Below are 25,146 nucleotides of genomic sequence, written 5' to 3'. Positions count from 1 at the left end.
TGTCCTTGAGGGTCACAAGACAGTATAATTTCTCTTTCAAATCTTACCCTTCTGATTCATGGACTTACTCTCTTTCTCAGTTACACCAAGTTTTCTGTAGACCAGCACATTCATTCTGTTCAAAAGTACTAGTAAACTTTACTTCACAGCAAAAAAAAAAAGCAAGCCCTAGGGATATGTATCAATCCTTACACAAGGTTTAGAGCAGTAAAATGGCACATCTCAATAAGAGGGAAGAATTGTAGAAAGGAAAGAGATAGAAAATGGAAAGCACTAGGACAGTTGGGCAAGTTATATCCTGGTGAGGTGGGGCTGAACCCCTACCTTGGGTGAAAGGGAGAGTTATGTTTTCCTTAGAAAACAGAATCATTTTCTCCTTGGCCGCTGCTGGTCAGGTGGGTGTAAGCAAAACAATTGAGGCTCGACTCACTTTGTTAGAGGTTCCCTGCACTCTGCTCCTAGGAGACCCCTGCGTAACTTGGCCTTGTAGCTCTTTTATTCTGTTTCCTGCAGTAAAACATCCTGTTTTAGTCAGCATTCCCTTGTGTTTTCCCTTCAATTCTATTTTAGTTTGGATTTTAATTAACTTGTGTATATATCTGTGTATGTAGCCATAAATTTCCTGAAATCTAACTTGTTGTTTCACCATTCCCAACCCACTCAGATCACCTAAAATCACTTTTCCTCAGGCTTCCGTAAACTGGCTCAATAAGTTATCCTACATTTTAACCATGGGTTAAGATCCCTGTTCCAAATCAAGCTGAAAGCCCCTAAATCTACTATGACTGTTTGAGGAAGGGGTGCTTGTGTGGTAAGAAAAGCAAATTCAGAAGCCCTCACTGCCCCTGTTGTTTGGTTCTCATTCCACATTTGCCCCCTGCCTTCCTGCTGCCCTCTCACTTGTCCAGTCTCCTGGGGATTGAACTACACTCAATGGGCGTCCCAACCTAGGGGGTACCTGAATGTTCTGGAGCTCCTACCCTCCCCTTGGTTTTGATTGGCCCTGAAAAGGAGGGTGGGTCAAGGGACGGAGGTAAGAAATACATTTAGGGATAAAAAGAACTGTAGGCAGCATAGTATTATGATTAAGAACATTCATTTACTGAGGAGTCAGAGGTCCTGGGTTTGAATTCTTGTTTTGTCTCTTACTCGTTATGTGGTTTGGGGCAAGTAAGTGTCTATTTGCCTCCATTTCTGCTTCTGTAAAGTGGAGCTGATGATATCTACCCCATATAAGATAAGCATAGTGTATTGGTTGTAAACGTGGATTCTGGTGCCCGACTGCCTGGGTTCACAGCTTGGCTTGCCATTGTGTAGCTGTAAGGCTTTGAGCAAGTTACTTAACCCTGCTGTGTCTCAGCTTCCACATCTGTAAAACCAGGATGATAATAGTACCTCATATGAAATGTGACATTTCTTATTTGAGGCTGCTGAATATTTGTCTGGCCACATTTCTCAAAGAAGACCAAAATCAATCTAAAGCATGAAATGATTCCTGACCTCTAAATATTGAAATTGAAAAATGCTGGAATGCAGGATTTTGATGACATTTTATAATCCCTTTTATGTGTGTGTATAAAGAAACATTGAATTGTAGACAACAAAAAATGTAGTATTTATAGGTGCTGTTTACTCCCTCCCAGGAAACCTATTTAAATAAAAAGAGAAAAATGGATGAGGGGGGCTAGATATAATTTGGAACCTGGGAATGCTGGGAGCAGAGCCCTCCTAAAGCAGTGGGGAGAGTGTGGGGTGCAATCCCAGTGAAGCTCACAGTACAGTGGTGGGAGAGCTGAGCTAGAACCATGGAAGGAGGGGGATGGGAGTTTAATTATCTACAACTTCTGTTTTTCAAACCCAATGCATAACTTCGTCAAATAAAACATTGGAGACTTTAAGAATCAATCTAATGAGACAGTGAAAACGGGTTTTAGTAAGAGATTAGACATTTCTGGAGGAAATCACAATGACTATATCAATGGAAAGAGGTTCTCGTAGTCAAGTGTTTTTCCACTGTGTTAATATCAGGAGTAACATCACTCACCCTTTGCCATATAATCTCGATCATCTCTAAAAGGTAAGAGGCATGCAAATGAATAAACATGATGAAATCCTACTTTTCATTATGAAGAAACGTAGAGATTGTCATGTCTAAATTTGAGGAAATGATCCATTAAGAACGAATTGCTCATAATTAAGTCAAATATTGCTCATGTTTATTGAATAGCATTAGAGTAATAAGAAGCATTACAGAATTGGATACCAGAAACCAACAACAACAACAACAACAAAATCTATGCAAAAGATGTGAGTAAAAAAGTTTTTCAGAGCAAACTTATAAAAGAACACATCTGAATATCACCCTTTAAAGTCTTTTCTTGAATAGTCTATGAATTTAAGTCTGGGGATCTTTAAATGTTATTAGTTTTTATCTGTGACAATATGTCTTACAAAGAAGCTCCTTAAGAGTAGAAAAAGGACCCCCATTCCTCTCAATAGTGAGCTTTCAAAAGGAGGATATCTATTATGTGGACCTTTCTGTCTCTTGACAGGCTGATGAAGTTCCATGGGTTTCCCAGGCAGCTGTTTGAATCTCTTGTGGAAGCCTGCTTTTCTCAGGGTGTAAAATGATTAAAATACATTCCATCATTTATTTCTTAATTCAAGCCAGATGTTCAGATTTGAGATTTAAATTCTCATTTCCTAATATTTTTAGGACAATTTAGCATTAAACAATAGGCATATTATCAAAATAAGCTTATATGATGAATAACTAAGTAACTATACTCAAAGAAATTTTCCTCCCTGGTGAATAAAATGCAAATTCCAAGTATGTAGGGCACTATATGCGAAAAAAGTTCAAATTTGCCCTATCAGTCTCCACAGGGTGATTTTTCCATGTATTCTCATGCTCGCATGTATGGGGAAGCTCTTTTTCTTGGAAAAGATTCAACAGAACACAAAACTAAACCCATAGCAGGAATAAGGGGGAATGCAGGTGTCCTTAGCAGGTATGTTGGCATCAGGCCTTCTGTGCCTTAGCTGCAGCTGGTGAAATCAGATATTCATTTTTCTTTTTCTGAAACAAAAACAAAAACAAGAGTCTTGTTTAAAGAAGACCATAAACTGTGGCTTTCTCCTGGACATATCAAGCAAGGAATATTGTGAATGCTGGCTTCCAGTTTAGTTTACTGAGCTGTTAGACTGAGTCACCCCATCTCTGTATGATAGGTAATAACAGTGAAGAATTGGCATTTGTCTTAGGAATTTCTCATAAATTAAAAAATGGCCCCCATTTTGATTGCCCAGGAAAGGGAACCCCTTCAGTACAAATAAGAATCTGAAAACCCTTTGTATGCCTGACTTACCTCCATAATGTCAAAACTCGTTTTGCCCAGTCAGATGCAGGATCCACGCATATAGTTGCCTTGTTCCTCAGTCGGACTCTGGAGCAAAACACAAGTGAAAATAAAGCACTGTTAAATTTTAGTTAATCTTGCACTTAAGGAAATAATTGAGTACAAAAATAATTATTCCCAGATCAAGCAAAATTGGAGGTAAGCAGTTTTAGATCTGGAGTAGGTGATTTGTAGCATGAGGTCTGAGGAATAAGAAAAACATCATTTGCAGACTCACATGGGTGAACTGGTAGAGCTGAATACAAAGCTGACAGAATCTCACAAGTCAGGTTATTGCTTTGTTGACAACTTTTATATGAATTGAAGACAGACCAAATAACTGGCTCCAAGGTTGGCTCACTTCTAAAGCTATGTCACAATATCTTTTAAATGTGTTTGACCATTGAGCTTGGGAGAACAAAACAGACTATAAAACACACTCTCTTGGGGACCTTTTATTTGAAAAAAATTCAATGAAATTTAATATGGGAGAGATTCCAGAGCTGATTGATCTGAGTGACATCTGCATTTGGTTGAACCACCAGTTAGTGACGCTTTCACTGTGCTAAGAAATTAAGCAATAAAAAAAGCAGCAGCAATAATTAATAGCTGATGTTGATCAAGCACTTACAATGTGCCAGGCATTGTACTCAGCAGGTAGCGTGAAACATCTCCATTAATCTCACAAAAATCTTGTGCTACAGAAACTATTATTTCCTCCCCTGAAGGCTTGAGGCCTAGCGAGTTTAAACAACTTTTCTAAGATTGCACAATAAATGCATGATAGAGCAGGATTCAAATGAAAGTTACCTGACTCCAAAACCTACACACATTTAGCCACAGTTTGCTATGGGCACAATCTGAATGGTTATCAACTGCCAGACACGATAGTCAAAGTTTTACCTGCAGTGGAAGAAGTGAGGTCTCCCAAGTGATGGCAAAGTGGGAGACTCTGCTCTTTATTGGCATGACCTCAAACAAAGCACAATTTCTAAATGTGTCATTTATCTTAGCTGTCAAATGACAAAAAGCAAGGATCCATCTAGCTAGGTTTGAAACTCCACGCTTGTTGCGTGAATCTTAAGAGGTCAGAAGTCATAGAACATTTGAGTTCCTGGGCAGAGCCTTCCAATTTGGGTTCTGTGTTCATGATGAAAACAGATCATCTGGACTGTTCTGATCATCTGGACTCATAATGTTTTGACCCCTGACTGGTATGACTTTCTCATAATCATCTGCGTCTTTTGTTTCTGTAGCTGGTCATTCAGTAATGCAGAACTTGGTGAGCAGATATGAAATTAAACTTTTGTCACCTCAAAATGATTGAAGTTAAAGCAGAGAAAATTAAGGTGCATTACTTTCCCTCATTGAAAGGTGAGAGCCTTGACTCATGACAGAGGAAATGTAATGAAAAGAAAGGAGTCTCAGTTTTCTGCACAGAGTAACTTCTCCCAAGTAGGTCATGGGTAGACCTCACACCTCTGAGTTAAGGACAATTATTGTGGTTTAGTTAGACTTTCATTGGCAAAGACATTAGTTAAAGTATAATGCCTTTTTAATGAAAAATTCCATACACATTTTCATATCACACATTTCTTTCTTACAAGTGGAATACAATTAGTCTGAGGCCCAAAGCATTGACATCAAAATGGGACTAACAAAAAGTGAGCCGTTTACAAACATTTCACAAGTCTAAATGAAAGTAAAGTCAGCAAAGCCCTAGGAAGTTGCTATGCGTAATACTTCAAGGTGTTGTGGGTGCTTGGTTCATTAAAGATACATCCAAGAAGGAGAAATCAAAGTTCTAAGTAGTTATATGCAAAAGATCTATAGGCTCCATTTAAAATATTCAATGCAATGATCCAATATTTATTGAGCCTTTACTATATACCAGGTAAGGGATAAAGCATTGCAAATAGAGGAATAAATAATATTTGATCCACTATATAAGAGCTTATTTTCTGGCAGGAGTGAAAGAGGAGGGAAAAAAATTAAAAACCTGATTGTTTCCACACAATGGTGCTATGATAATTGTAGCTAACATTTACTATTGTGCCAGGCACTGTAGAAGAGGCTTCACATGCAGTGTGTAAAGACTCATTTGATGTGCCATGGAAAATGCTGTGGTAGAAATATCCACAGATTTCTCTGGGAGTATACAGAAAAGGGAGTACAGAAGCAAGGGGTCATACCATTTCAATAAAAGAAAATATCTATTAATTTTAATAGAGGGTATAAGTGCTGAAATATATCATTATATGTTAGTACTAAATTGCTAACTCTCATGTTTTTGAAATGTTAGTACATTTTAGTTCTCTTAAACGTAGAATGAACAAATTTTTAAAAAATTAAAAAAAAAAATTATTGCAGCTACTACTGACCCTTTAGCTTAACTCTTTATGCAGAGTTATGGGGATCAAAGTTGATAGACCCTAAAGCTAAAGGACATTTCCATAAAATAGACCTTCAAACGAAGGACTGTTGTAGATACTTATTTTCTTGCTCTTTAATTTTGTGGGAAACAAAGTGTCTGCTTCTGTTGGCAATTGGAATTTGGTGGCTACGGGAAGGGGCCTGAGAATGGGGGAAACGTGGGTGCAGTCCTGGCTCTGTCTCTTTGGAGTGGTACACCTAGGACAGTTAGTTAACCTCCCCAAACCTCAATTTCTGCATCTGTAAAGGAATCATAACAATAGACATTCCTTAACAGGGCTGCGGAAGACATAAAATGAGTGAATGCATATAAAACACTTAGCTCAGGGGCACTGCATAATACACTTAACAAACATTGCTGATTCTCATTATTGGTTTGAAAATTGTTAGCGATGCTCAAAATAAATCACTTTGAGATGTTTGAGTAAGAATACTATGTGGCAACATAGGAGCTGATTTTCACTGGGAGAACGGAATCACATATATTTTTTTCTTGCAACTTACATGATTTCTGTGTTGGGACAACCATTCCCAGGGGGTCTGATATCAATCCTTGAAACGTTGCGGGGTCTGATGAAGGCTGTAGTCGTTTGCTTGCATAGGCACTTTAAGTTTGTGTTATAGATCTCTAGAATACCTGTAAACACAGAATCGGTTATTTTAATCCCTTTGGCACATAATTCATAACTAGAACTTAACTGCTAATCTTTCATACAGTGCATTTGAAGATTTAAAAATTTCAAGTTGTTTTTTCCACCCATATGCCTTCAGTATGTGCATTTCTGCTTGTCTTGGCTTATTCTCAAATATTTTCTACCAAAACCTTAACAATAAAATTAACTTTTTAAAAACACAACTCCTACCGAAATTTGTGATAGAATTATATTGGCATGAAGGTAATTGTCCACATAATAAAATCTGAGAACCACCACCATGGGGACTTACAACTCAGTTACAATTAATACAATATAAAATCAACTGATCTTCACTCCCAACACATAAAAGCCGAGGGCAAGAACTCACCGCAGAGTCCCTGGAGGAAAAACAAGCTGTAACAATTATCTCTCTTATCACACTCCCCTCCCCCCCACCCCAGCAATCTATGTGAGAAGAAATACCGTGGAAAATATTTTTGTTCTTGTTTAATACATTAATCCTCCAACTTAGGTGCAAATCATTACTAAACAAAGGCCAATAATAAAAATCCAAGACAATTTTTATCCAACAACCAAAGTTATTGTACTAACCAAGTCCTATAAGTAACACATCTCATGCATTTTAATGAATTCTACCCTCTGTAACCACAGTTCCTTCCAGATATAAGGAACTCAGCTCTCAAGGTGTTTACAGTTTAGTGGAGGAAACAAATGAGCAAAAACTAAAATACCAGAGAACGTTGTAGTTTACCCAAGGACCAAATTGCATGATGGGGCAGAAGGTTTTGCCAGGAGCAATGGAAGAGCTTCATGGAGGAGGACAGAAATGAGAGCCTTGAAGGATGAAGATGACATGTGAAGCAAAATAACAATTGAAAAAACTACGCCCTGCATTTTAAGAACAAAAATTTGTCCTCTAAACCTCTAAACCTGAGCCGAGTGTGTCATTCTGCACATGCTTCTGATTCCTGTACCTATATAATAACTTACCACATCAAACAGATATTTATCTATTTCCACAAAGATAGCCTTCCCATTTAGACTTGTAAGTCTGCTTCTTTGCAGAAAGCGTGTACTTAAGTACCCCTGCTGTACTTACAAAGGCTCATGCCAGAGCTAAGCATACAGAATTGTACCAGATGTTCCCTGCAGGAGACCCGCGCATTAAGGTCAATAATCTTGACACCCTGTGAAGGGTTTGGTCAGACAGGTAGCACAGGCCGGCAGAACAAAGAAGAGATACATGGAAAGAATTCATTATAGCAGAGTGAATTTGGAAAAGGCCAGGAATAGACACACCACGCATAAGTCACATGGACGCTGAACTTCCAGTATCTCTTCTTCTATGGCTCACAATCATAACAATATATTAGGTTGGTGCAAAAGTTATTGCGGTTTTTGCAATTATTTTCAACCTTTTAAACTGCAATTACTTTTGCACCAACCTAATAAATGCTTCCAGCGGCAAGAGTTAAATCCTTAAGCACCTTACTTTTAGAAATCTAGGAGCAGAGAGCACTTTCTCTCCTTCAATCATATTTCATTCCATTTTCTAATTGAAAAAGAAAATGGAAATGTCTGAAGACCATTTCTGTTCAAAGGACAATGACGACATTAAGTGAAAGTTCTCACCATGGACTGGACACAGGCTGCTGACGAGCAGCATGAGAAGCAGAGATCCAGGGATGAACCTCATTCTGCCTGAAGGTGGAGTTCAGACTTCAGCTCTGAGTCCAAACTGTGGGTTCTCAGCACAGACTCCTATTTATTTACACCAGTAAGGGCCCTCCCCCTGCTTTTGTCTTCAGTAGATCAGTTGCATCATTCGTTTAAAAAAAAAAAAGAAAAAACCCAAATATTGCTGAGCTTGCTTTTTTTTTTTTTTTTTTTACCTCCTCTTGCAAATTTTATGAATTTGCTTCAGAGCACTATTAGTGTAATAAAATGTTTCTTGAAAATGTAGACTATAAGTGGCAGGGATGCTGCAGGAATTTGGGGATGGGAAGAGAGGGAAAAGACATCCATTTGGAGGCTCCACGGCACTCTCTCTGGGGTCACTACCAGTGATTGTGCCTTTGATTGCTTCTCTCGGTGAGGGGCCAGCGGGCTTTCTAAATGGCATCTGAATATACACTCAGTGAAATTATGGGGTCTGTCAGGGAACTGCCTTTGGTAGGTGCTCAGTAAGTATTTGCATATCTAATACATGTCTCTTTATATACAGGCTCCTATGCTGCCTAGCTTGTTGTTTTTCTACCAGCCTTTCCCATCTCTTATTTTACTATCTGAAATATATGACTACTTATGTCGTCTGATCATCATGAAAATCCTGGAAGGGGCAAATATGTGTCCCCTTCATTGTGTCTTGATGAAAGAGGAAGGCAATGGCTTTGAGGAAGTGAATCTTGCTGGCTCTGGCATGCAAGTTATTGAGCTTGAGATCCAGGTGTCAGTGAGTGGTGTCCTTAGAATATCATCAGATGCTGTACCCATATTGCAGTTTGTTTAACAAAGCATATGTGCAGTTTGGTTTTGATCCAGCCAAATAACTCATGGGGACAATAAAGCCACAGCCTCAACTCACTTGTTAGGAGCTCTTTGATTTAAAAAAGCTATGTGGACAATGGCTGGTCTGGCTTAATTTACTACTGGGCTGTCCTGGGAGTATACAAGTGTGCATGTATGAAACCGGACGCATTAAATCACTGGAAAATCAGAGGTTTGGCCTTTTTGGTGTGACTTTCTCAACAATTTGATTTGTGCTACTCAATTAGCATTGCGGATGTTTAGCATCTTAGGTGTTCCATTGTGAATGGCTATGGGGATGCGATAATGTCACACAACCTTCGTACAACAAGCAGTTCTCTGGTTGGCCTGAATGACTGTAGGGACATGGAACTCATCAGTCTTTAGGCAGCCCATTCTATTGTTTGGGTAATTCTAGTCATTAAAAAAATTCTTTCTTATGTATGTGTGAAAGCTGCTTTCCTAATAGTTCAGTCACTTTATCCTAATCCACCCCTGATTATCATGTGAAAACAATTTTAAGTGCTCTTTCATATGGTAGCACTCCAAATGTTTGAAGACAGTTGGATCCCCCAGGAAGCAGAGGCTGAGATAGCTGAGGGAGTAAAAGAAGTTTTGTGTTTCTGTTGTTGTTTTTCAGAATAACTCCTGTGATAGGTAAAAGGGGGGAGGAGGCAGGAGTGGGCAGGGAGTGCCTTGGATCGCAATGCTGACAACTCAGTGGGAAACTCCTGAAAAAAGACTATTAAAGGAGCCCCACAATGGGCAGAGGTGTCCAGGCCCTGCTACCGGTGCCTCTCAGAAACATCATGGCCTCTGGTAGAATCAGAGACAGGTCCTGAGGGTGTTAACATCTGTAGGCTGTCTGTTGGCTAACCACACGTCTCACAGCTGGCCAGCAAGTTATTTCTTTAAGGGAGATCTGAGTAGTGAACCTCTCTGACTGTCTGTCACACAGGGTTATAAACTAGAGGTTATGAGCACAAACTATGGCGTCACCTAGCCAATGACTTTGGACAGATCACTTAACTTATCTATGCCTCATATTTACTGGTTTTCACATGAGGATGATAATTTTAAAGGATTGTTTGGAGAATAAAATCATCTAGTGTATGTAGAGGTCTCAGCAGAGTGCATAGCACATCAAATGAATTCAATAGATAGCCCATCCATCCATCCATCCATTCATCCATCCATCCATCCCTCCATCCATCCATCCATCCTCAATAGGTCTTTTTTATCATTATTATTAGTTTCAGGTGTACAAAACAATGTAATAGTTAGATATTTATACCCCTCACAAAGTGATAACCCCTCGCCCCCAATCTACTACCCCCCTGACATCGTATACAGCTGTTACAGTTCCACTGACTCTATTCCTTATCTGTACTCTACCTGTAATTATATCTACATTAAATTATAGTTCACATTCATTATTTTTCAACTTCCATAGGTATTACTAACACACTTCAGAGGTAAATACCCTATGCTTTTTTAACTTATAACACAATTTGAAGCTCTCTCACCATCTTTTTTCATCATAACTTATTTTCAAAAATATAAGCCACCATTTGGTTTACCTTTTTGAAACCTGTTGAACTTTTTCAATGTCCTAAATCATGACTGGCCTTTCTTCTGCTTTCCCATAACTTCTCTCCGACACACACACACACACACACACACACACACACACACACACATTGGTATGCACATACATCCAAATACCATACAATCCCAAGCATGGCTTTGCCAACACAAAGTAGAGGAAGCCGTTACTTTTTTTGTCCTAGACACTATTGTTCCATTAATTCATACCCAGACTGCATAACAGTATTCTGGTCCCTTATATTGAAATGGCAGGCAACAAAATTTTTTTTTTTTTTTTTTGAAAATGGTCAATATCAGACTATATCACTTTCATTTCACTCTTTTGCAATTTGATCTTGGCACCCACATGTCATTTGCCTCTATTATATGTACTATGCATCTCCCTGTTAGAACAAAAATGAGAGATGCTGACAATAACAGAAAGAGTGTAGGAACAAAGGCACCTGAAATAGGACCTGAATAAATCTAGGAAATTCCACAATTGGCTCTTATTAAAATAGGGCTTCCAGATCAAGGAACTAATTCCAAAGCAATTCTAAAATTTGATTTTGCTCCTTTTAATGCCCAGAGTTCTGGATGTAGTTTAATCTGACCAAGGAAATTTACACCTGCATGCCCCAAGATGGGATTAGAGATTGCACAGATCTCTGATAGCCAGATGATTCTAGAAGTTTCAAGTATGACTCCATGATCTCATTTATAGGAGGGATATGAATTTCAAAAACTTGGAAGTCAAGAAGAAAAATATTTTGAACAAATAGATGTAAGTCCCACATGGAAACATTTTATTTGTTAAATAGTTTTTATAGATACCTTTGTTTGCAAACATATAAATTGATTTATGGCAAACCTGAATTTTATGACCAGATATATAAAAATAGTGAAAATGAGAAGAATTTTTTCCCTGACTTTGAAATCAAACCAGGTTTTCTTTCTAGACTAGAAAAACTGGGTAGTTTTGAGTACCTTTAGTACTTAAATTGTGGGCCATAGGCTGGCACTATCAGCTTTACGTGAGAGCTTATTAAAGATGCAGAATCTCAGGTCCTGCATTTTAACAAGATTCCTAGGTGATTTTAATGCACCTTAAAGTTTGAGAAGCACTGGTCTCCTGTAGCATGAGCCATGTGTACTCGTGTATTCAACTTATCTTCAGAGAAATGTTTACATAAATCATCTCCTCAGAGTATAATGTGCATATTAGTGAAAGCGGACAGGACAGCTAAACGCAGAGCAGTAACAATAACACGGAAATGCTCTCTCAAGATATCAAAAAGAGAAATGTCACTGAGAGTTGGCATACCTGGTCAAGGTATCTACCAATCTAGCTAGCCAATAGACATTGAACAGAGGGCCCATGGTAAAGTTTAAAATGATTCTAGGAATAAAATTCTTAAAATTTTAAGTAGTTTGTAATAAAACAAGAGACAAGACAAATGTCACTATGACCAAATTGAGAACATTTTTTTTCATGTCATTTACAAAACAACTCAACTAGAAAACAGAAATTTACTCTATTCTGTTAACAAATCTTCCAACCTGCTGAAAATCTGACATATACTTGCTTCCATATACCTTTCAGCACAACAGAGAAGTATTCTAACCTGGCAGGTAAGAGCTCAGGTTCTGAAATCAGACTATTTGGGTTTTTATTCCCAGCTCCAACACTTATGTGCCTTGTTACATCCCCAAGGCTTAGTTCTTTCTATGTCAACAGGAGTTACTGGCAACAGTAATAGCTTCTTAGAGGGTTGTGTAGGGAGCATAACAGTGTGTTTCGGGCAAATAGAAAGTATTCAATAAATGTCAGATATATTTTATTGTGAAAACACAAAATGTGTAATTTTTGTTGTTTTCTTATTTCATTTATTTTATTTTATTGTAGTAAAAACACTTAACATGAGGTCTACCCTCTTAAATATATAAGTTTATCATGCAGGATTTCATCTTTCTTCAGAAGCAACTTTGGCTTGATTTGGAATTGAAGCTCCTGACATGAATGAAAATGTCACTTAGGTTTCCACTGGACATAGATGATTCCTTAAGTTTAAATGTCCTCTGGTCAAAAAGCTGTCCCACTTTGAAAGTGATCACCCACACTCTATTTTTACCCACCTGAAACAAAAATATTGATCTTCTTTCCCTGAGAAGATACCCGTGAGGGTTTGTATCTGTTACAAATGTACTGAAGTTTTACAAAGCAGGTGTTTTACCTTTTAACATTATTTTCATCTCGGCTGAATTGCTTACAACAGCCTGGTGTTTGCCAGACAATGGTTTCAAGACCTATACCTGTGGAAAAGGTATTTCTCAAAGGTAGTTAAATTCATATTTCAAGTTTTATTCAAGTTCAACTCAAATACAGTCAATCCCAAACAAACCTAAAATGTGGCTATCTAGGACTCCTTTTCTATATATTAGGAGGGTGATTTGCCAGAAGACCGCTAGGTGACAGTATTACTTATAAAAAGAGCTTGCAGAAAGGGAAAGGCCTATCCTCAGGTAATCCTGCTTTGCTGACAAGAGAGCTGAGTTGAACATTATTTCAACATTCAACTCACTTATTTGATTTGGTTTATTGCTTTTTTTTTTAATATTGTGGAGTTTGAGTTGTTTTTTTTTTTTTTTTTATTAGATTCAAATGTTAACCAAGAAGGGGAAAAAAAACCCCTAAAAATCTGAAGTAATCCAATAAATTCTGGTCCAAATCCAACTTCTTGGCCCAGAGGTTGCAAAATCAGATTGTGTATCAGTTGTCTGGCATGCAAGCATGTTAGGCCTCAGCAGCAGCTGGGTGTGAACCTTCTGTGATTAGAAAGGTTTCTGAGAACAATAAGGCTACCACATACCAATGTCAAAGTGACGGTCAAGTTTTCCAGCCTTTTAAAACAAGACAGTGAGAATGAACCAAATAGTCACCCTGTTCCAGCTCCTGCTCGGACTCCATCACGTACAGATTATTTCATCATCTGCTTTTTTCATTTAGCACGTCTTTATGTTGTAACCATGCATGGAATCCTGGATCTTATAATAAGTCAGTGGTTTCATTTTCCAGCAAGAGCAGTCCTATTTCATTTTGAAAGTTTTGGGCCTATCACTCGTTCTTTTAATATCTGCTGATCCTTAGACTTCAGGGGCCCCCCAAGTAATCCTCTTGGTCTCACACCCCTTGGCCAGTGCCTCCTCTTCGTCTAACCAGACATCAAGCTCCTCCTCTCATTGTGCACTCTCTCCCTAAGCAAGCATGTCTCTTCCCTGCTTCAGAGTTAGATGTAAGTCCACTCACATTTATCCAATAGCCTGCTGGTCATGTCTTCATAGAGGGTGCTTAAGTCCCTCCAACCAATCATGTTTAAAACTGAATTTAGTTTCTCCAAAATCGGCTCTTTTTTCAAGTATTCCCACTCTTAGTAAATGGTATCATCACTCACCAAGTTGCTTGGAAACCAGTAAATCATCTTTAATTCCTTCATCTCTCTTAGTCCCCATATTTACTGCGTCTCCAATAACTGCTATTTGTATCTGTTAAAGTGTCTTAGCTTTGTCTACTTTTCTCCACTTTCATTGCCACCTCTTATTCCAAGCCACCAATGTCCTTTTTTTTAGGTATAATTGACATACAGTATTATAATAGTTTCAGGTGTACAACATAGAGACTTGACATTTCTATTCATTATGAAATGGTCACCACTATAAGTCTAGTTACCATCTGTCACCTTATAAAGTTCATACAACGCTATTGAGTATATTTCCCATGCGGTACATTACATCCCATGACTTATTTATTTTATAACTAGAAGTAGATTACTTATCTCTGAGCGTCCTTATGACTATTACTTTGAATTCTTTATCAAGTAGATTACTTATCTCTGTATCATTATGGTTTTTTTTTCTGGGTTTTGTCTTGTTCTTTTGTTTGGAACATGTTTCTCTATTTCCTCATTTTGCTGAACTCTATTTGTTTATTTTCTTTCTTTTTTTATTCTTTTCTTTTTTAAGAAATGATCACCTCTCTTAGTCTTGAAGACTAAGTCTTAGTAAATGATAAAATTGCCTTGTGTAGGTAATGATCCTTCTCGTTCAACCTGTCATAGCTCTTGGTTGTTTCTTGAACCTGTGTGATTGTCTAAGTAGCCTAGTTTATTCTTGATATGCCCTCATTGTTGAGGATGTGCCAAGACCTGTCAATGTTCCAAGGGAAAGAATCTCATTTAACACTTAGTTTCAAGCTGATTGGAAGCCAGAACCTCGGGCAGCAGCTTTCAGAGTATGCAAATATATACAGTCCTGTAAGGTTTCGATTGTAATACGTACTGGCCTCCAGATCAGGAGATCTAGAGGTGTCCCCTGGGTGACATTTGCAAAAATTGGGGCTCCAGATGAATGTATAAGCTCCTTTCTGGGAAGTCTCTTTGAGCTGTAGTGAAGCCAAGGAGCTATGCAAGGGCAGTGTCTCCCTGCTTACTTTCCTGGCTGTGCCTCCTTAGCCTGTGCATATGTGGGAGACTGGAAGCTTGTCCCTCAGGCTGAAGCTCCAGTCTAAGTAAGCAGGCCTTTTCACAAGAAGGCTGGGGTTGTGTTTTAGTCTGCGGTCTCTGCAGTGCCCTCAGCATGATGGCCTTCCAAGAACTGTCTTTTTTATTGTGATTGTCCCAGGAGCACCAGCCCCCTTGACTACCAGGGCCAGGTGATCAAGGGGTATCCCATGTGTGGATTGTGCCTGCCCGCTGGCATTAGCAAGGCAGCTGGAGAGTGTAATGGGTAGGGCAGTCTCGCCTGCTTCAGAAAGGCGATGGGAAATGCCCTGACTGCAGGCTTCAGCAATACAGCAGGAGAGTGCCTTGTCTGTGTGTGCATACAGCTTTAGGTTGGGAGTGGGAGAATGCTGTGGCGTCTCACACTCGCCAAGCCAAGCCAGAGTGCAGGCAAGCCACACTTGCAGATTTTAGCCAGGGAGCAAGAGAATGCCACAATCCTTGGGCTTGCCTGCCCCAGCCAAGGACCAGGGAAGTGCTGCAAATGCCCTCACTCTCCAGCTTCAGCAAGGCAGTGGGATAGTGTCACAACTGCTCACCCCCGCCTGTCCTAACAAATAAATGGGAGAGTGCCACATCAGAGTCGTCTGCCTGTGCTAGCAGGTTAGGTGGAGAGTGCAATATTGGTGTCCACCAGTGTCTCTATCTCTGGGGAGCATTTCAACTATCCCCTGCCCCTCCAGGAGCATCTGATAATCTGATGCTTTTAGATTTGCAAATGAATCTCTTTCACATATAGTCCAGGCACTTTTCAAACTGCTGTGTTTTCACTGGGTCTTGGGGCAAATTAGACCAAACATGAGCTCTTAAGAGTGGCATCTTAGTTTTCTATAGTATTTTTGGACCCTTGGATGGCAGCCCCATTGGTTTTCTAAGCCAGACACTTTGGGGGCTCATCTGTCTAGTGCAGATCCCAGGGGATGGACTGCCTGATGTGGGGCACCAACCCCTCATTTTTCTGGAAGAAGTGTGTCTGGTGAGATCCCTCCTTATTGTGTATTGTCCCACCAGGGGTGGGGTTTTTGTTTTTGTTGTTTTTTCTTGTTTTTTGTGAGACTGTGTCTCCTACTTATCTTGATGTGGTCCTTTTATCCTTTGTTATGGAGAGCAGTTTATCTAATTTTCAGAGGGAATTGTTCCATATACAGCTGTAGATTTGTTGTGTCTGTGGGAGAAGGTGAGTTCAGGAGCCTCCTGTGTCACCATCTTGGACCTGAGCCTTCCACCATCGTCTTTTGTAGGAACTACTATGATAGTGCATTAACTGCTCTCTTCCCACCCTTCCTCCAATCATTTTCCACACTACAGCCAGTCATCTTGTCACAACACAAAGCTGATCATGTCATTGCTCTGCTTCAAAAGCTTCTCATTATTCTTATGTGGGTAAGTCCTTATGTGGATCCTGGCCTCCTCTCCGATTTCATCTCTTGCCTTACTCCATGTCCTCAAAGCTACTACCCCTCTGACATCTTTCTTAGTCTTTGACTATAAGCTACATGACAACCAAAGCATTTGAAACATTTAGTTGAATCCCATGCCTGTATCTCTAGACTCTGTGATCTAATACCTAACCATGCTTGCTATCAACTCTCAGTTTCATAATGGACACATGTTCTTAGTACGTTTGCTTGTCAGCTTTAGCTCTTAGCACATACCAGGAAAAATCCCACTATATTTCCTGTTACACTACTTTCTGTCTGCCTCGGTGACATGTAAAGGAATTTTGCTTTGTTCGCAAAATATGGGCCACAATATTTTGAGTATGACTAGGTCAGTAAAGGAGTAGCATGGGGGTGGTCAATTCTCCATCCCAATTCAAGCTGAAAGACCATTTAGGGCCATTAAGAGAGGGTTGGGATGCCAAGTTGAGGAGGCTCCATGCGATAACATCCCTGGACAGAAGCAGGCTTTTTTGGAACCCAAGGGACATTGTCTTAGGAAGTGGGACAGAGATCTGGGAAGAAGGCCATTTCCTTGAACTGTTCTGCAGATAATAGTAAAATTCGAAGACTGTGAAGGCTCAGGATGACAGAGCAGCCTCCTCACCAAAGGCCATTGCAGAAGAGCAGCAATGCACCTTGACAAGGAGGCCAGAGCAAAAATTACTAATAGTCTTCTTTCACATGAAGGGTTGATTCTGTGCCCTGTCATTCATCTTAGCAGAGGCCTGGGTGGGCAGTGCTTCTTTCTCCAAGAGGATGGCCAGAGGGAAGTTTCTGAGCTATGTTGCTGCCCATAGCTCTAATAACAAAGCTAACAAAATGGATGATTTTTGATTCAAGTACCAGTGGAATCCCTGAGCAGCCCACGGTCTCAACATTGTTACTATTGTCCCTGTTTGGGAAAGAAGAGACACATTGGCTCCAGTGCCCTTGTTCTCCAGAGAAGGGATGCTGTGAGGGCCTTTGTCTTGGGCTCGAGACCCGTGAGGGGGTCTGCAGACCCAGGTTTCCAGGGCTGAGGGGGAAACTGGGTCTCTGTGGACCTGAATCTAGTTGTCTAAAAGCTCACCCCTGTCCTCCTCTTTATAACTCACTCTGATAGGCTCTTGAGACACTCATATCTAGCTCTTCCAACTTAAAACCCAGAGTTCTTACCATTAAGCTGAGCTCCCAAGCACCTGCATTGCAGGAAGTATTGCCAAGAGGCAGATGTCACTTGTCACTTCTTAAGGAAAAGCAGCCTTGCTTTTTTTTTTTTTTTTTTTTGTAGTTCCATGTGTACAAAGCAATGTAATAGTTATATATTTATACCCCTATCAAAGTGATAACCCCCTCCCCCAATCTACTACCCCTCTGACATCATATACAGCTGTTACAGTTCCATTGACTCTATTTCCTATGCTGTACTCCTCATCCTATACACATATATAGTATATACACATATATAGTCACAGGATATATATGTGTATATATATATACATATATATGTTGACATTCAATATTATTCAGCTTCAGGTGTACAGTGCAGTCAGTGATCAGGCATCTACACTGTCCATGAAGTGGTCTCCTTAATAAGACAAGTGTCCATCTGATACTGTACAAAATCTTTGCAACATTATTGATTATATTCCCAAACTGTCTTTCATATCCCCGTGGCAATCTTGTGGCTGCAAATCAATTAACATGATACACCATATTAACAACATGAAAAATAAAAATCATATGGTTATATCAATAGATGCAGAAAAAGCATTTGACAAAATCCAACAGCCATTTATGATAAAAACTCTTAGCAAAGTGGGAATAGAGGGATCATATCTCAACATAGTTAAGGGATATATGATAAACCCACAGCTAACATCAACTCAATGGAGAAAAGCTAAAACCGTTCTCCTTAAGATCAGGGACAAGACAAGGCTGCCCATTTTCACCATTTTTATTCAACATAGTTCTGGAAGTTCTAAGCCTTGTTTTTTGACATGGCTTTCAGTATGAATTTCACGTCATGTAAAAGCAATGCGCACCTTTTGCTGCTGCTCAGAGAATAGCACTGCCCTTCTTTATCCTCTCACCCAGCCCAGTCTCTGGGTTCAGTCCCTGATAACGGTTAGAGAGACCCCTGTCCTCTCATTTCCAAGCAGCTCTCTGTCTGTTCCCACATCTGGGGTAGCACCTGTCCTGCCCTCCTCTCTACTGGTTGAAGAGAGATTTTTTGCCCAGCTGGTAATACCTCTGCGGCACACATTCCTTTGTACGAGATACCCTTTGCTTCAAACATTCCAAGGTTTTCACTGAAATCAGGAAATGTAGATTTGAAAGCTCACTGCTCTTAAACTGGCTACTTAAACTCTGTGCTCCAAATTTGCTTCCTTTGAAAAGGGAAATAAAACCTGTCTACATAGGGATGATGTAAGACATTAATGTATGTGAAAGTGCTTCATAAACTATAAAATAATTTTGAGACTTACTATCTCTTCATTGCTCCATTTATGCACTCCCATTAATGTAATTCCTGAGGTCAACTTCCTCAATGCCACAGTAATTTTTTAGCTTTATTTTTAATGGCTAGGTCTCAAGGGAATGTCCATTCATTTATTGTGACAGCTTCAGTGACAAATCTCTGACTTTGGTATGACTCCCAACAGAGGACACATACGAGGTGATGTGAGGCAATGGTTATTGCTCCTTTTTACTGTAAATTGGAGGTAATTCTCTTTACTCTTTCAAGCCTAGTTGGCTCTTATAATGTTTAATTTTCACTTAGAAACAGCTTTGTTTTATCAGCAAGTGATTCATAACAGCACACAGTCAAGGAAATAAGGCAAGCTTTCAACTTCTACTAATCTCCTCTGGCCAGGAATTTCTTATCTTGGTTTGGAAGAATGGATGCAGGAAAAGAATTGCCTGAGACTACCAAAGTCGAAGGCAATGATGAAAGGACAGAGCCTAAAAAGAGTGGTCTAGAAAGAGGAAAGATTTGAGTTAAAATCACAATTCTACCCACTTGTTTGTCAGTTATTAACCTCCATCTTTAAAGTGGAGCTAATCATACTGTAATGTGCGTTTATCTGCACAGCATTCAAAAGTTCTTGTTTTGGAGAGATCTCCTATTGTGTGAGTCTTGAAGGGCAGTAAAGTCTTAATTTTCACTATGCAATCAAATAAGGCTTCTGGCAGTCAGGGCACAAGACCGGAGGGCAACCTCAGTGTTGTCACCAAAACTTTAAATCTTGAATGATTCAAAGTTTGTATTCTAACTGGACTGCCCCCTGATTCTGCAGCCTTCCTTTGGGTTCCATGGTCTATCCAACATCCTCCCAGTGTTTTTTTCAGGTAGCCAGAATTGTTTTTATTTATTGCTGTTGCTCGTTTGTCACTGACAACCCAGAACCCTGTGTAGACAGATACACAGGGATAAGAAAATATGGAGCTCAGAGGTTAAGTGATCAGTTAGAGATGAACAAACTCTCAACTAAGTAACCTAATTCTAAAGTCCATCATTCAGCAGATATTTGTTGCATACTGACTATGTGCCAGGCACTTACGTGCATGAGAGACACCACGGTGAATGACATGGGTGGGAAGCCAGTGCAGAGCTGTGCAAACTGTGGCCTGGGTCCTATATACGTCAGGACCATCTGGGGCACTTATGCACATGTGGATTCCAGAGTCCAACTTACTGCATCTGAATATCTGGGGCTCACACTAGAGAAGCTGCCTGGTTAATGTCCCCAGGTGGGGGAGATCTACTGCATAGCATAGCAGCTATACTTAACAGTACAGAAAGTTGCTAAGAGACTAGATCTTCAATGTTCTCACCACAAAAAGAAATGATAATTGTGTGATGTGATGGAGATGATAGCTAATGCTGCAGTTTGGCAAAACATTTGGCAATATATAAGTGTATCTAATCAACACATTGTACACTTTAAACTTTTACATTGTTATATGTCAATTACGGCTCAATTTTTAAAAACTTCCCAAGGGATACTGATTCTTTCTCAAGTTTGAGAACCATTCCTAATATGGTGACACCAGCCACAGATAATATGAGTATATGAGATGTGATCAAACAGTATGGTGAATGTTTAAGTAAAAAATATATATATATTACAGTAAATGATACATTGCCATTAATCCCCCTCAAAATACTCCCCCTCACTTTGAACATACTTATCCCATCATTCTTGCCACTTTCCAAAGCAGTTCTGGAAGTCTTCTTTCATAAGTGTCTTTAGTTGTGCTGTCATGACTGCCTCAATGTCCTGAATCATTTTGACTTTGGGGAAGAGCCAGAAGTTGTACAGAGCTAGATCTGGTGAATAAGGTGAATGAGGACACACTGTAATATTTTTATTTGACAGAAATTGCCATATACCAGAAGTGATGTGTGACATGGAGCATTGTCATGATGGAGGATGATTTATGGCTCACTTTAAAACACACCTTCTCTCAACCATAGCTGAGACCCTCCTGACTGAACCAAACAAGTTGAAACTTATCATACACTATTACTAAGGGTCAACTCGCCACTTCCCATATTGAAGATCCCTGACTTTCCGTTGGATGGCACTCAGTAGCAGCGGTCACCGTATTTTGTGATCACAATGGAAAGGCTCCTTGTCACACATCGCTTCTGGTATGGTAATTTCTGTTAAATAAAAACATTACAGGGTGTCCTCATCTACCTTATTCACCGGATCTGGCACCATACGACTTCTGGCTCTTCCTCAAAGTCAAAATGATGATGAACGGTAAACGTTTTGAATCGACTCAGGACATCGAGGCAGCCACTACAGCACAACTAAAGACTCTCACGAAAGAGAACTTCCAGAACTGCTTCAGAAAGTGCAAGAATGATGGGATAAGTGTGTTTGAAGCAAGGGGGAGTGTTTTGAGGAGGATTAATGGCAATGTGTCTTTTACTGTAATATTTTTTTATTTAAACATTCACAGTATTTGTTGATCACACCTTATATGATATATGTATAGCACAGAATATGAGACAGGTAGCATTTGTTATGGACAGACTTTATATGGCATAAAAAGCTTTTAACATGCCCTTTCTAGTCACAAAACAAAAATATTGCACAATGCTATTATATGAATCCTACCTCATAGAATTAGTGTGTGGCATCTCTGCGGGAGAGGGGATAATTCATGGGCTACTGTCATGCCAACAGAACTTACGCTGTTTGGTTTTAAAACCAGGAGCAGAAAAGGAAGGAATTACAATGTGTCTTGTGTTCATAGAGAATGCATTATTTAGGCCTTTTAGAGGTAAGTTTATGATCAACCTTTAGATACTGTGTTTTGCTTTATTAAATCATTATGCCATGTGCAATTCTATTTAAAATAATTTTTTTTTAAAAGGCATAAAACTTCTATTGGCTGCAATTAGTGAAGAGTTCAAACTTCCCGTAAATTGCCTCTGTGAATCCCCCACAACCATCAGCTTCTTTGAAGTGGGATGGTAACTTGAATAAGCACTTTTGACCTTGGCCCACACATTGTTCTGCTGGAAGAGAAAGACTCTGCTTTACCTTTGACTGTTTCTTCCTCCTGTGGAAACTGGTTTCTAAAGACAAAGAAGAGACATTCTCTAAAGGGACATTTCTGATTTGTGGTAAGTGGTTAGCAATTTATATATAAATTTGGGAGGTTATTCGCTTCTGAATTAAATATATATTTTACCGTCTCCTGGAGCCACTCAATGCAAAGGTCTCTGACTTGGAACTTCCCTGCAAACCCTGAGGAGCTGTGATTACCCTTTAATAAAAACTGTCCTCTGTGTACTTCCATCATCAACAAATTTCATAGAGCATTTCCATGGGTCATGAACTTTTGGTATGTGGAAGATGTGAGTGTGGGGAATATACGTGTAGGTGTTTAGGGCAATGACGAAGTGGAGACGAGCAGTGTTCCTCTTCTGATGGAGGCTCAGGCGGTGTGTCTATGTGCTGTCTATTGAGCTGAACAAACCTCTTCCTAACTTCCTATGTCTAACTGGTGAAAAAGGAACATTAGACAGCTTGAGCCAGTTGAAAACATGAATATCTTTCAAAGTCTCTCTGTGACTCTAGAAAAGCAAACAATCCCTCTCAAACATTTGCCAAATACCATCTACATGAAAAGTACTTGGTGCTTGGCCCTGGAATCAGGAAGCAGAACTTAGATATAATTCTCAACAATTTCCTCCACCCTGCCTACAATCAAAGCAAGATCTTTGCAAGAACTTCTGTAAATTACCAAATGTATATGGTCCATAGTAATCTTCAGCCTTCCCAGACACATGATCCTGAAATAGAAACTTAGACAGACTGAAAATAGAAGAGGCTCAGCAGATGTTGCTTCAACCATGAGGGGTAATTTTCATTTCTGGTTGTTGTAAAAGGGACCTGTCTAACCTAGTCTCCCTTGGTTTGATGTACCTACATGACTTCATTTAGTGGTTTTAAGGGTGGTGAGCAGTGATTGCTATGGGAGGGCTCAGTTTTGTCCTTGTTTATGTATGTTTGAGATGGGAAGGTTGGGGGAGGAGTGAGCAGAGCATATGAGGTTAACCCAGGAAAGAAGTGGAGAAAGAGGATATACATGAGAACAGATTAAAAGTATGAACATGGAGCCAGATCCAAATCTGGGCCAGAGAGAACTCGGAGCTTAAAGGACCAACAGCCAGGTAGGTAGTTCTGGGGAGAAACTCCACGGATGACACACATGCCAAGGACGAATAAGAAAAGATTACAGGTTTTAAAATAATTCTTCTGGTATGCTATCTCAGCTGCACCAGCATTGTCAATAATATAGAAGGCAGGACCCCTGTAAGGCTAAACTTAGCTGACTGGAATATGAAGGTGCTAATACTTTCCTACCAGAAGAGTGATTCCCAGAGGTGGGCAGCAGGTGTGGCACTAGAATCCCTGAGGGTCAGGACCAATCTACTTCCCCACCCACCCACTTGTAGTGACCTACTACTCTTTCAAATTGTAGTTTGTCTTATATCTCAAGGGTGGAGTAGTGGTAAGAGACAGTAGAATAAAGTATGTACCCAAATTCATAGAGATATTTGATTGTTCACTAGACCTTTTTCTATGAAGACTGTAATGATAGAAGTAGGGGGCTCTTGGAAAATTAAGTAGGAGTCACAACATTTAATTGAAGAGACATTTTTCTCTCTACTGAATCTGCCAAGGGTAAAAAGAGGAAATAGATATCATGTAAAGGAAGGAAGACAAAAATCCCCTTGGCCACCAACACTGGTGCCCTATAGTGTCCCAAAGGCCTTTCCTGGGTGGAGATGAGGCTGGGGACAAGGACACCTGGACCCCTTGAAAGGAGTAGAAAAAGAGGTGAAGGGTGCTGGTCAGAGTTCATGCCAGTCCTAAGGAAGGGCTGCCTCCTCCATCCAGTTCCCTCTGCAACCAGGAGCAGGAGTTGTCCTTGGCTCAGCCTTTCCACACAACGCTAATCCCTAATCCATGTGACCCTACCCCCAGGCCAAATGTACTGGGCAGTGACATGCTTGCCCTCGCAATCAGTCACTTGATGAGGAGAATCAGAGAACTGAAAAGACCCACCTAGACATGTATCTTGGCTCTGCCTCTTCTTAGTTTCATGGCCTTGGTTGTGTTACTTGCTTTTTTGGAGCTTTGGTTTTCTAATCTTCCAAATGATCGTCATTGAATTAAATAAGCTAAAGGAGGTGAAGTATTTAACACAGTGCCTGGCACACAGATATCAGCCTTTGTGAAGAGTGCAGTTAAGCAGATTCCTTGTCTCCCTCTTTTGAGCCCATGTTCTATCAAGTACTCACCTCCATTATTGCATCCAACCCTAAGGAACACAACTACTTATTTTTATACATTATTTTTAGTTAGACTGTGAGTTTCTGCAGGAAAAAGTCAAACCCGATGGTTTTGTATTCCTCACACTGTAACTAGCACCATCAGTAGTACATAGTCAATGCAAGCGTGTCAGATCCCTGTGGTTCCTCTGCTGATTGAGTGCATATGTGAATGAATGACGGGGGGATGGTGCTGAGGAGAAACGAAACTGCAGCTCTTTATTAATCGAGGAGAATGTTCCAACATAGCATCCTTTTCTTGTTTTGACTAGTTTAGCAAGACACCAGACTTACTGGATTTGATTCTGAGTGCTGTTGACTAACTCGTGAACAAAGGCAGTCTAGGCTGTCTTTACTTTTAAAGAGCCGGGCAGGGAAGCCTCCTCCAACTTTCGATACCAGGCTGCTGCGTTAGGAGTGAGTAAGATGACGAAGCCCCACACTGCCAGGACACAGTGTGGTTTCACGTTATCTGTCACCTGTTGAAGAGGATGGAGTCCTCCACCTCTCACATTTCAGCACCACCTACTGCAGCTGGGTCTGTAATTTGCATACGGGAGCTGTGGTGTCAAACTAGCCTTCATCGTCACCCAAGTTTCAATTGCTATCTAGATCCCTTTCTTCCCTGGACTTTCACCTCTGCTGTAAAATTTCCCTTAAGCTGCAAAATGATCCCCAAAGTGACCCTGACGTACAGCAAGTTTG

General features: G+C 40.0%; 1 protein-coding gene across 1 annotated transcript; it reads right to left on the bottom strand.

Annotated features, from left to right (window-relative positions):
- Nucleotides 1-2,194: 2,194 nt before the first annotated feature.
- Nucleotides 2,195-8,266, bottom strand: CXCL13 (C-X-C motif chemokine ligand 13). Its single transcript, XM_019719978.3, has 4 exons — nucleotides 8,120-8,266; nucleotides 6,336-6,468; nucleotides 3,369-3,446; nucleotides 2,195-3,079 (listed from the first exon to the last, which is right to left on the bottom strand). Exons 1-4 carry the CDS (start codon nucleotides 8,181-8,183, stop codon nucleotides 3,058-3,060), a joined length of 297 nt encoding a protein of 98 aa, XP_019575537.3. The 5' UTR covers nucleotides 8,184-8,266; the 3' UTR covers nucleotides 2,195-3,057.
- Nucleotides 8,267-25,146: the final 16,880 nt, after the last annotated feature.

This window comes from Rhinolophus sinicus, chromosome 1, assembly GCF_057876585.1.
Source record: "Rhinolophus sinicus isolate RSI-liver-muscle chromosome 1, RSI-T2T, whole genome shotgun sequence".
NCBI lineage: Eukaryota > Metazoa > Chordata > Mammalia > Chiroptera > Rhinolophidae > Rhinolophus > Rhinolophus sinicus.
Note: the sequence above shows the minus strand (reverse complement) of the source record. Positions and strands in the feature narration are given on the sequence as shown.